This window comes from Ursus arctos, unplaced genomic scaffold (genome assembly GCF_023065955.2).
Source record: "Ursus arctos isolate Adak ecotype North America unplaced genomic scaffold, UrsArc2.0 scaffold_1, whole genome shotgun sequence".
Taxonomy (NCBI): Eukaryota; Metazoa; Chordata; class Mammalia; order Carnivora; family Ursidae; genus Ursus; species Ursus arctos.
In genome coordinates, this window is record NW_026622763.1 from 53,092,029 (window position 1) to 53,105,067 (window position 13,039).

The 13,039-nt window shown below is 38.7% G+C and overlaps 1 protein-coding gene across 1 annotated transcript in view; it reads right to left on the minus strand.

The window, feature by feature from the left end:
- Positions 1 to 6,842: 6,842 nt before the first annotated feature.
- Positions 6,843 to 13,039, minus strand: part of LOC130544394 (uncharacterized) — a 34,670-nt gene continuing 28,473 nt past the window's right edge. The window contains exon 3 of the mRNA XM_057315982.1: positions 6,843 to 8,032. Coding sequence (XP_057171965.1) covers positions 8,029 to 8,032 — 4 coding nt within the window. The 3' untranslated portion in view covers positions 6,843 to 8,028. The remainder of the gene's footprint in view (positions 8,033 to 13,039) is intronic.

A 13,039-nucleotide genomic window follows, 5' to 3' on the forward strand; every position in this document is an offset into this window, starting at 1 on the left:
CCCTTCCTTAGTTATTTCAGTACTGTAGTCAAATCTTGAAGTACAGCTTGTGTTAATTAAAAGATACCTGTTTTCTCAGTCAAAGGCAGACTCAATGGCAACTACTGCCACATTACATAAGAGTACAGAACTGCAGTCGCCTTTCAGGAACGGAAGCACCATGCTGGATACCATTTATACTTTCTCCTTTCCAAAGATGATTTCAGGAAGGAAGCTCTGCTAGCCACTGTTTACATCACAGTAGGAGATCCAGGTGTTACTGTATTTTCCCTTATCCTCAGTTTCCTCACTTATTTTTTATATCTTCGATGTGTTTTTGTAAAGTTTTCTTAAATCCTTTGGAGACATGAATTCCAAAGGACCTAAAAGACTTCTACACCCAATGGCATGAATTTTCACCCTTCTTCAACCCCCTTTTTCTCTACAAAGAGAAGAGGCTACTAAATAATGCTTGATTCACATCTGCAAAAGCCTAGCCATTCTGTATTAAAAATAGCGACAGCCCTGGTTAACCGCACGCTGCCCTTTCTGCTTTTCTTGCCTCCTGAGTATCTTAAGTGGACCATATGAAACTGTCAGTACTCAACCATTTTCATCTAAAAAGGTGACGATTTTTTATAGTTAAACCTAAATCAATGTCTCTTTGACATAACCTTTGTTGCTATGATTGTGACCCTCCTCTTACGCACCCCCCGGATCTCTTTAACCTGTTCACATTGGATTTCAAAGATCTTCAAGTTTGTCCTACTTACATAATCACTATCATATTTCAGAAACATTCTGGTTGACATTGAGATTAGGTATATTTAACCCCCTTCATACTTCATCTTCCTACTTTTTAAAAAATATACCACAAAAACCATATTTCTTATTTTTTCTTAATCTACCAAAAGAGAGAACATTTTGGGGCTTTTGCTGTGTACCACCTACTTCACGTTTTTAATCCTTACAGCCTTAGGAGATAAATATCATAGGTTTATCACTTTATAGATGAGGACTCTGAGGTTCAGCAAGATTATGGAACTAGCTCAGGGTTATTTTTCAAATAAGTAGCAGAGTCAGGATTCAAACTCACATGTTGGCAGTTTCACCAATCAACATACCAAGTTTTCTTAAATGACCAGTTTGAGAGATTCACATAACCTATTACAGAAAAAAGAGAAGATAAAAACACAATAGGGGCACCTGGCTGGTTCAGTTGGTAGAGCATGCTGACTCTTCAAGGTGGTGAGTTTGAGCCCCACGTTGGGTGCAGTGATTACTTAAACACACACACACAATAAAGTAGATAAACTAGGTCCATATGTATAAGGAAGATCATTTTTAAAGCGAGTCTTAGGATGTGCGCTCCTTGTGTTAGGGATCATATTTTGAATGCTCTCACCAATACCTAACACATTGTGGATGGTTAATATTAAGCAGAATGTCAAAATTATTATCTTGTGGGAAAATGAATGATGAATAAAAAACTACAATTAACCAATAAATACTGTATGATAAAATTTCTTCAACCTTCTAATAGTTCACCTCTTTCAAGATCACATTTCCCAAATGAGTTAGACCCTCATTTTCATTCAAGCTCCACACCAGTGATACCATCATGATACAAAGGACTTATCTTTTCATAATTCAAGGAATCCCATTCTTTCGGTCTAGGTTATTGACATCCCTGGGTATTCTACATTTTCTAATTACCCATGACACTTATGAAACCATCTTCATGTCAGTCCAGGAAGCTTAGTGCACTGACAGATTTCTGAGTCATTGACATTTTCTGAAAAAAGACAGTTTATGTATTTCTACCTTGTTAATCTATCTTCGAAGAATACTGAATGCTAGAAAGTATCTTCTTAACTACCTTTCTTAGAATAATGTAGAATACTAGAAATTCTCTTGGTTGTAAATTAGCAAACTTATGAGGTAGCTTTACTTAACAAATGATACTAATCACCTGATTCCATTAAGGTGTGGTGTCATTAAACGATGAGCAACAGCCTTCAGCATGAAGTATATTCGTACATTATTTCATGATTCACTATCTTATAATGGAATTTTTTTTCTATCCTTTAATCCTGTAATCCAGACATCAACTACAGCTGACCCTTGGACAACACAGGTTTGAACTACATGGGTCCCCTTTACTACGTAGATTTTTTTTTTCAGTAAATACAGTATAGTACTGTAAATGTTTTTTCCCTTCCTTGTGATTTTCTCAGTATCATTTCTTTTTTCTGGCTTACTTTATTGTAAGGATACTGTATAAAATACCTATACAAAACATGAATTAATCGACTTATGTTATCGGCAAGGCTCCCAGTCAACAGCAGACTATTAGTAGTTGTGGGGGATTCATAGTTATCCGCAGATTTTCAACTGTGTGAGGGGTCAGCACCTTAACCCCGTGTTGTTCAAGGGTGAACTCAATTCCCAAAAGAGCCAACTATACTGAAGGCCTAGTTAGAGAAAGTAAGAGAAAGGGGAAAAAATAAACAATCAGGAGGCAGGGAAAAAGTTCGATAGAACTGCATAAAATATTGAAAATAGTTTTTACCTGCCTTGAAGGAATAGAATTTTTCTGAATACCACTAAAATACTTGAAATCCTGCACCATGTATGTCATCATACCATTTCAATCCAAGAAGTGGAGTGAAAAATAAATGCAATTATACATACACATATATATATATGCATTATATACATGCAATATATATAGTATAATCCACAATGATTAATAAATTAGTGTATTCATTAAGCAACATTTAAAATAAATGAAAAAAGATGATTCATCATGGATAAATCTCAATAATGAGTGAAAAAAGCTAGTCACAGCAGGATAAACAGTATTATACCACTTACATAAAGCCTAAAAACATACCAACTTGTATTCTGGAAGGGGAGTACAACTATAACATCTTGCATGGCAATGATAAATACTGCATTTTAAATGGTGATAACCCTTGGTGTGGAGGGGAGAATGAGATTTGAACGGGTTTCTCTAGGGGCTTTGTTTGTATTTGCAAGTTTTACTTAAGTTATACTGAGTACGTTGTTATTGTGATGCTGTCCTCTATTACTACTGTTTGCCTGAAATACTTCATAACCATTATTTTAACAAGGAGAATAAATTAATACATCAGTCTATGGCAGAGGTAGTAAAATAAGCATGCCCAGGCAACTGATTGACTGAAGGAGTGGAGGGGAAGGAGAGAATGATTAACATATGACTAAGTTTTCCTGCTTTAGTAAGTGGAAAGATGAGCCAGAATCAGGGATATAAAAAATGGGACTGGGAATGGGATGGACAATCAGGAGTTTAGTTTTAGATGTGTTGAGCTGGAGGTGCTAGGAAGATATCCATGAGATATCCAAGAGACTCTTGTAAATTTGAACCCAGAGCTAAAAAGAGAAGCAAGTGCAAGCTGTGGATTTGGAAGCCTATGAAATAACAGAAAATATACACATTGATCTCTGCCCCTTGCTCCTGGCCCAGAGGCTCCTAAAACTCTCGTAATTTCCTAAGTGGTAAGAGCAGTAGGTGCATCTTGTGTTCAAATATTTGGTCTTTGACCCTGGATCTTAGCACTGCACTCCTAAATCCCTTGGAATGTCCTAAATGATAGGAGCATCTTTTGTTCTAATGAGCAGACTTGGGGTGGGCTTCTGGATGGGGGCTTGTCACTAGAAAGACCAAGTCATGATTAGAGGCTTAGAACTTTCAGCGCCACCCCCGCCCCCCAGAAAGGTACTAGAAAATGAGTTAATAATTAGACATGCCTATGAGATGAAGGCTCCATTAAAATCCTTTAAATACAGAGTTTGAAAGCTTCCAGGCTGCTGAATTCATGAAGGTGCTAGAAAGGCGGCATGCCCAGAGTGGGTACAGAAGATCCACACCCCATTTCCCCTACCTTGTCCTATGTGTTTCTTCATCTACCTGTTTATATTCTTTTTTTTTTTTTAATGATTTTTTATTATATTATGTTAGTCACCATACAGTACATCCCCGGTTTCCGATGTAAGGCTCGATGATTCATTAGTTGTGTATAACACCCAGTGCACCATGCAATACGTGCCCTCCTTACTACCCATCACCGGTCTATCCCATTCCCCCACCCCCCTCCCCTCTGAAGTCCTCAGTTTGTTTCTCATAGTCCATAGTCTCTCATGTTTCATTCCCCCTTCTGATTACCCCCCCTTTCTTTATCCCTTTCTTCCCCTACCGATCATCCTAGTTCTTATGTTCCATAGATGAGAGAAATCATATGATAGTTGTCTTTCTCTGCTTGACTTATTTCACTTAGCATTATCTCCTCCAGTGCTGTCCATGTTGTAGCAAATGTTGAGAACTCGTTCTTTCTGATAGCTGAGTAATATTCCATTGTATATATGGACCACAACTTCTTAATCCAGTCATCTGTTGAAGGGCATCTCGGCTCCTTCCACAATTTAGCTATTGTGGACATTGCTGCTATGAACATTGGGGTGCATATGGCCCTTCTCTTCACTACGTCTGTATCTTTGGGGTAAATTACCTGTTTATATTCTTTGTGGTAAACCGGTAACGGTAAGCAAGTTTTTCCCCGCGTTTTGTGAGACATTCCAATGAATTATCGAGCCCTAGGAGGGAGTTGTGGGAACCCCGATTTATAGCCTGTTGGTCAGAAATACCTGCAGCTGGTGTCTAAAGTGGGACCAGTTTTGTGGGATTGAGCTCTTGACCTATGAGATCTGACGCGAAATCCAGGTAGATGGTGCCAGAACGGAATTGAATTGCAGGACACTTGGCTGGTGTTGGTCGGTGTGGGAGTAAACATACATATTTGGTGACGGGAAGGGAAGTATTCTGACTATTGTGAATGTGAAAATAAAAAGAGAAACAGAGTTTTTCCTAGATGGAGCCCTTACCATCTTCATAGGCCTTCATAACTTCAAACATCAACAGTCTCCCCATCCTTAAAAAGCCTCCTTGTGACTCTGAAGTTCTCTCTAATTATTGTCTTCTTTCTTCCTTTCCTTTCCTTGTCCAAGGTCTCAGTAGCTTGCTCTCTACCTCCTGCCTTCCTAATTTAATGCTATGCTCAATTTCTGTGCCTCCCATGCGACTTGAAATTGCTGTCTGAAAGGTTGCAATGACTTCCTTATGGCAAAACCATGGATTCCCCCTCCCCCCCATTTTCATTCTTTTTCAGCATTTGACACTGTAAACATTTAACCCTTAAAACTCTCTCTTCCCTTGAAAGGTCATCTGCTCTCTGGTTTTCTCTCAAATGAGTATTTCTCTATATCTTTTCAATGCTGTCCAATAATGTTATCTGTGATGACGGAAGCATTCTGTTTGTACTGCCCATTACAGGAGCCACTAACCACATGTGGCTAACTGAGCACTTGAAATGTGGCTAGTCTGACCAAAGAATGGAATTTGTCATTGTATTTCATATTCATTAATTGAAATTTAAATGGCCGTGTGTGGCTAGTGATTACCATACTGGACAGTACAGTTGTAGGGTTTCTTTTCCTCCTTCCAATTTCTAAATACAAACATTATTTCAGACTCAGTTTTTGATTCCCTGAACTTATCTTTACAAGTTCATCCCCTGGAAGGGGCACCATTCCTGGAACTTCAACCATGTCTCTAAATTCAATCCCAAATCTTATCTTTGTCTCCTGTCACCTGAGTTCCTCAAGCACTAAAAATGCTCTTAATTCCTCAAAATTTACCTCAAACTCAGAATGTTCAAAGCTGAACCCATCACTCCATCTACAGAACCAGCCCCCCTATCCCTTACGACATTCCTATCTCTGACAGCGATGTCCTCAACGTTCTCTCAGATACCCATATGTGAAATTACCTTTGACACATCTCTTTCTTCTCCCACTGGCAGCTGACTACCAGGCACTAACAAGCTTTTCTGCAGAATCTCTCTCAGCTATCTATCTATTCATTGAATCCACAAAATTAATTGAACCCTACCCTTCCAGATACTGCATGGTCCCTCCCCTCAAGAAGCAGATAATCCAATTAAGAGACAAGATATACACACACACAAATTCAGATAATATAGCACAGAAATAACAAAGATGCATTGCCAAAGGAGGGCTCTGAATTCAGAAATCACTGAGGGGAGGTCAGCTCCTTCGGAAAGAGATCCAAGCATGCTTGGCTCCGGCTGGACTTCTGCAGCTCTAGACAGTGCTCCAGACTTTCCTGCTCCTTTCTGTTCTGTATCTGCCACCAAATTATTCCTCTACCTTGCTTTAATTAGTGATTCCCAAGATGTAATGCACACGGGGTCGCTCTCAAAACCCCTTGCTGCCCTATATTTAATCACCCTTAGTACCAGGACTGTCCTTCTCTCTCCCCTGTTCTCATGCAAATTCTAACATGTCTTTAAGCTTCCATTCAAGTCTTAACCACTTCCAAAAAGCTGTTGCTTCCAGCAATTAGTAATTCCCTCCCTTTCAACTTTCCATTACACTTGGAGGATGTACTCCTCACTTAGGACTGTGTTGCCACCACTGTTTAAATCATATGCATTCTGTGTGCAAGCATGAGGTTTCACCTTCCCCAGCTCCTACGCAATGATTATTCAAGGAAGGAGAGAGGTATAAACAGCTCTTCATTTGTACCACTGGGCCATTTTTTTTTAAAGCTATGACATTAACTTATTTGAATTTCAAATATTAAAGAAAAATGTTCGATTTGTATGCTTTATCAAAAGAGATATCTTGTTAATAAAGGAGATCAAGAAACACATCTATAGTGGTAAGCAAATAGAAGATAACCAACAAAATCTGTTGAATTCATTGATTTCAATAAACCACAAATTTGGATTCTGTTAGGATTAAAGTTTCAGACTTATTTTAATAGAGAAACTGCTAATAACCTGCTGATTATAAAGGGGCCACAAAACTAATATTCACCAGTTGAACTAATCATCAAAAACTTGTAAGGAAATCTTCAAACATTTTTGTGATCTACTATTTGACACATATATAAATGAAATATATGAAATACGTGCAATGTATATGTAAATTATAAATCATAATAAATAATAAATTAGGTGACCCTGTCAACTAATTTGTTTCTGGTATTGACAGACCACCCATAATTTAAGGGTTCTATCATACTTGACAGCAAGTGTCATTATTTTTGCTCTAATTATATATATTCCAGTGAGCTATTTTCTTAGTCTAGTATATTTAAAATATACTTAATATTTTTATTTAAAATATTAACATTTACATGAATATTGAAATTCTGTAGTCAATATTCCTATCTCACTCAGAGCATTTGAATGATTTTCATTTAGTTCTAGCATGCTTATTTACACATCTCAAGAGTTTTTACTTTTTTTACTCTATTTTGAACATTGTGATTTCACATTACTGTGAAATCTACTTCATATTTCCTCCACACTGAATTGAATAAGCCACTTATCTGCTTATGTTCCTAGTCTAGTCAACTTATTCCATTCCTTCTTTGTATTGACTATCCCTCCCTCCGGTTTTGTACAACAAGCTTACTGCATGTTCCCTCTTCTAAGTCACTGACATATAAAATGAATAAAATTGGTCCTAATATTGATCCCTGAAGCTTTGCAATCCATCTGTTCCAAACTCTTCCACACGTTGGTGTCAAAGTCAATGTTTAATCTACTTAAGTACTTCATCCCTATACCATACTTCTCTAACTTCTAGATTAGCTGTTTGTATAGTATTCTTTTCATGGTGCTTTATCCCAAGTAATTGGTTCATGGCGTCCCTCAGCTGATACTGGCATTAGACCCAGAGGTTATTTCACATCACTCAGGCAGATGAGATGTGAATCCGTGCTGACTCTTTAAATTAAATCTTAACTTTCTGATACTTCCAGCCATTGATTTTCTACAAAGTTTACCAAGATCTTATGCTCCATGTAAATTGTACTTAATGATTCTGAATTTTGGGGAGCCTGGCTGGCTCAGTTGGTAGAGCATGAGACTCTTGATCTCGGGGTTGTGGGTTCAAGCCCGACACTGGATGTAGAGATTACCTAAAAAATAAATAAAACATTTATTAAAATTTTTTTAAAAGTCTGCATTTTATATTCAGGAGAAAAGGGATATTTAGGGAATGATCAATAATTGATGAGGGTTTTATTTATTATAACTGATATAGACATATATAAGTATTTCAAGTCACCTTTATAGATGAATTCAAGAAACTATTAAGAATCAAGAAGAAAGGGGGCGCCTGGGTGGCACAGCGGTTAAGGGTCTGCCTTCGGCTCAGGGCGTGATCCTGGCGTTGTGGGATGTGATCCCGGCGTTGTGGGATCGAGCCCCACATCAGGCTCCTCCGCTGTGAGCCTGCTTCTTCCTCTCCCACTCCCCCTGCTTGTGTTCCCTCTCTTGCTGGCTGTCTCTATCTCTGTCGAATAAATAAATAAAATCTTTAAAAAAAAAAAAAGAATCAAGAAGAAAATACTTGAGTTACAATAGTCAAAATCTAGTAGTCAAAAATTCATAGATTTATGCCCAAAATAGGTGAGTTTCAGTGAATATAAATTACATATTAATTTTTTAATGTGAAAAAAGGAAACAGAGAAAATCTTCACTTTAAAAAATCTGGTAGAATGCTGAAAGTAAAAGCCTGTCAGAAGAGCATAGAGACCTATTCCTGTACATAGGGGGGTTTAACTCATCATGGAAACTATTTTATTTTATTTATTTGGGAGAGAGAGCTTGAGGAAGAAAGCATGAGGGGGGAGCAGGGAGGGGCAGAGGAAGAGGGAAAAGCGGGCCCGATCCCAGGATTTTGGAATCCCAGGATTCTGGAATCATAACCTGAGCTAAAGGCAGACACTTAACCAACTGAACCACCCAGGCACCCCCATCATGGAAACTTTTTTGAGGAGGAGATGAGAACATACGAATAAAGGTCAAGCAATGAATATTCTGAAAGTGGATAAAGACCATGGATGAAGCAATGGAATGGAAAGTACAAACTATTTAAAGCTTATTTAATGTATACTAAAATTAAATGCATAAAAAGGCAAATGAATAAACCCACAGAGTCCCCCACAAACACAGATCTCTGAACACATCAAGATAGTAAAAGAAGAGCAGTATATATTTGGATATATCTGCTTTGTCCCCTTGAAAGCAGGGACCAGCAGAAAACTTAGCACAGAGTAGGACTTCAATGCATTTATTGAATAGATGGATATTTAACTTCTTTAGCCTATTACCCCATTATTAGTCAGTTGTCCCTAGTTCGTTTATTTTTTGTTTTTAACTTGTTTTATTCTTTTTTAACAACCTTTTTATTTTTGAATACTTTCAGACTTACAAAAAAAGTTACAAAGATAATAGAGCGTTCCCATCTACCCAGTTGCCCCTAATGGGGATTGGGACTGAACAATCATTCCAGTTTTCTTGGGACTGCGCTGGTGTCAGCACCAAAAGTCCAATATCCCGAGAAATTGCTTTCCCAAGCAAACAAGGATTGTTCGTCACCCTACTACGTCAACATCTTATTTCACCATGGTATATCCATCGACACTAAGAAACCACCTGCGGAGTGACCACCAACCGGAACTCCAGACTTTATTTGGATTTCACCAGTTTTCCACTAATGTCCTTCTTTCCTGTTCCAGGATCTGATTCGGGATACCACACTGTGTTTAGTTGTCGTGTCTTGGTGTCCTCTGGCCTGTGACAGTTTCTCTTTCCTCATTTCTCATGACCTCGACTCTTTTGACGAGTAGTTGTAAAGTATTTTATAGGATGTCAATTAGATTTGTCTGATGTTTTTCTCATGTTTACACTGGTGTCAGGAGCTTTGGGGCCCTAATTTATTTTTAAATTCTGCAAATGTCCGTGCTTATTTTCTTGGTTACATTAGCCATGGTGGACTTTAAATTCCTTAGAACATCACTTTAATTTTTAAAAGAAGATAAAATCACTTGTCCAAGAGTTAGAGTGAATTTTTTCTTCTAGATACGTTTCTCGTGTTACTGTTCTACAAGGGGCAAAGTCAAATTGCTTCAAATTCAAAAAATTCTTATTTAAACTTTGAAAATGACAAGAGAAGTCAGGCTCATTACTCAAGTTACCTTTGAAGTTATGAGGCTTCTCCATCAATTCTGTCCTCGGAGGGTAAAAAATATACCACCATTTGGCTAAACAAAGCTAGGAAGGTGTTTTTTTTTTTTTTAGTTATGAAAAGAAAATATATCTTTGCAGAAAATTTAGAAAAGAGAAAAAATGAAAAGGAAGAAAATCAAATCACCTATAATCCCACTGCCCTAGGAAAACCACTGGTTACAACTATTAGCTTTTTTGTATATGCTGTTAGTCTTTTTTCTATCCATTGCATCTTCTTTTACAAAAATTGGATTATACCATTATATGCTCATTTTAATTAACTTAAAATCTGATATATCATGAATACCCTTTTACATAACTAAACACCTATGACATCATTTTTAATACCTGCAAAATACAGTATAGGTGTATTACTTAAGATCCTTGCGGCTAAATATTCATACAGAGCCATAATCATTTCCTAAGATCAAATTCATTTAAGTAGACTCTCTGTACCAAAGGGTATATGCAATTTGAAGGCTTCTGATATGCACCGCCAAACTGCCCTCCAGAATGATTTTACCGACTGATGCACACACTAGCAACTTATCTAATTAAGTACCCACTTCTCCACATACTCACCAACTCAGGTTTTTTTAAAAGTAAACTCTACCCCCAACGTGAGGCTCAAACTCATGACCTCAAGATCAAGAGTTACATACCCTACTGACTGAGCCACCCAGGTGCCCCCTCACCAACTCAGTTTTCTTTTTAAGATTTTATTTATTTATTTGAGAAAGAGAGGGAGAGGGAGAAGCAGACTCCCTGCTGAGCAGGGAGCCCAACACAGGGCTTGATCCCAGGACCCCAAGAGCATGACCTGAGCCGAAGGCAGACACTTCACTGGCTCTGCCACCCAGGTGCCCCTCGCCAACTCAGTTTTTATTTTTATTTTTCATCTTTGCCAATTCGATAATCAAAAGGATGGCATTTTTTAAAGCTACATTTCTGGGATTACTAGTGAGGTTGACCATTTTCTTATATTATTACTGAAGTGTAGTTGACAGTCCATGTTACATTAGTTTCAGGCGTGCACTATAATGATTCACCATCTCTATTAGAAGTTATGTTATGCTCACCTCCAGAGCCACCACCATCTGTCACCACACAACGCCATCACAGCACTGTTGACTATATTCCTTATGCTGTGCCTCTCATCCCCATGACTTATTCACCTCGTAACTGGAATCCTGTACCTCCCCCTCCCCTTTGCCCACTTTGCCCAACTCCCCCCTTCCCTCTGGCAACCACCAGTTTGTTCTCTGTGGTTCTAGGTCTGTTTCTGCTAGGGTGAACATTTTATATGGCTAGTGCCATTTGTGTATTTCTTATACAGTGTAATACTTGTTTGTATCCTTTAAAATCCAACTTCCTCTCAAGGCATTCATCATTTTCTTATTGATTTAAAAGTGTGCAGTAATGACATTAAACTTCTCTCCTACAAGTTTCGAATACTTATTTTTCCCTGTTTTTCATTTGCCTTTTAATGATGTTTTGATTTTCAGAGGTATGAGTGTTCTCATTTGTCTCCTGCCTATGGCAGGTGTTTCGGGTTCTTTGTTTGTTTGGGTTTGTTTTTATGTTTTATGTTCTTCTGAGCTCAGTCCTGCCCCCTGGTTGTTCCTGTTCGGGGCGCTCCTGTGAGTCTAGGAATCCTGCAGCACCGCAATTCCAGCACAGGCTGATACGCTCCCTTTCCTAATGAGGCAATAACCTGAGTCCTCACAGGACCAAGCTTTAGGAGAGAAAAAAGAAATAAAACAAATTCAAAAGCCCACTGCCCTGAATGCCGCCAAATTTGGGCTGCCATTGGCTTCCAAAGAAATAAATTCCAAAGATAGTAAAAACTCAGTTTAAAAAAGAAAAAAGACAGTTCATCTCCCAAACGTCAAAAATCGTATGTTTTAATAGCTTTAGGGCTGTACACAGTGGGGATCCCCAGCCCACCACCTATGAGTACCCCTGCCTCCAAGTCCTTCCCTAGGGCTCCCAGCTCCCTCTGAACAGGAAGGAGAGCCTGGCTCAGGACGGCCAGGAGTTCTCTTCCTAGTTCCCCTTCTCCTTGCCTCCATTTTAGGACATCTAAAGTCACGACAATTTTAGGGCAAATGCCGGGACTGAAAGTTATTAAAAAGAACCAGAAAGATTTAAAAGCCTTCTTCCTCTTTTTTTTTTTTAATGAAAACATGTAAGATGGCTCAAGTTTTACATTAAACTTAAGCCAAGGAAAAAATAAATAAATAAATAAATAAATAAATAAATAAATAAATAAGAAAAACTTAAGGCAAGAAGAAGGCCTGGTTCACAGACAGTAAACATTGTCACTTTTGTGTCGCGAATCCAAGGCCCTCAGGAAGGCCTCCTCCTCACACATTCCCCAGAATGTCTCCCTGCCACAAACTCACCATAAATGGTACCTTTCTGAAGTGCCTGATCCAATACCCAGATAGAGTGGGTATTTGTGAGTAACTGTGAGAAATGTGCTCCTTCTCGGGAAATGCTGGGGTCTATGAAGAAGATATTTGTCCTCAAGTCTTTAGAGATGCAGACTGCCCTCCACAAATAAAGGGGTGCTTATGGTTCTGCCTGATTTGCCCTTTCCGGTTGAGAAGGGGCCCTTGATGGAGACAAGAGCCCTTATTGCCTTGATTAAGGTGGGAGCAGGAACTGGGAGGAGAGTGCTTTAAGCACATGCTTACTCTGTCCACCAGGTCATCCGATCTGAGGGAGATACCACATTGATGTAAAATGGTATAAAAAAACAGGAAATGGGGTATGGTTTTCACCCCAACATACTCACTACTCCCAGAAGCTGGTCTGATTCTGAAGCTGTACATCAGAACAACTCAGCATTCAGTCAGCAACCCCAGGTCGCATCCCTGGTTCTAAGAGGCTCCAGCCCAGCTGCTGCT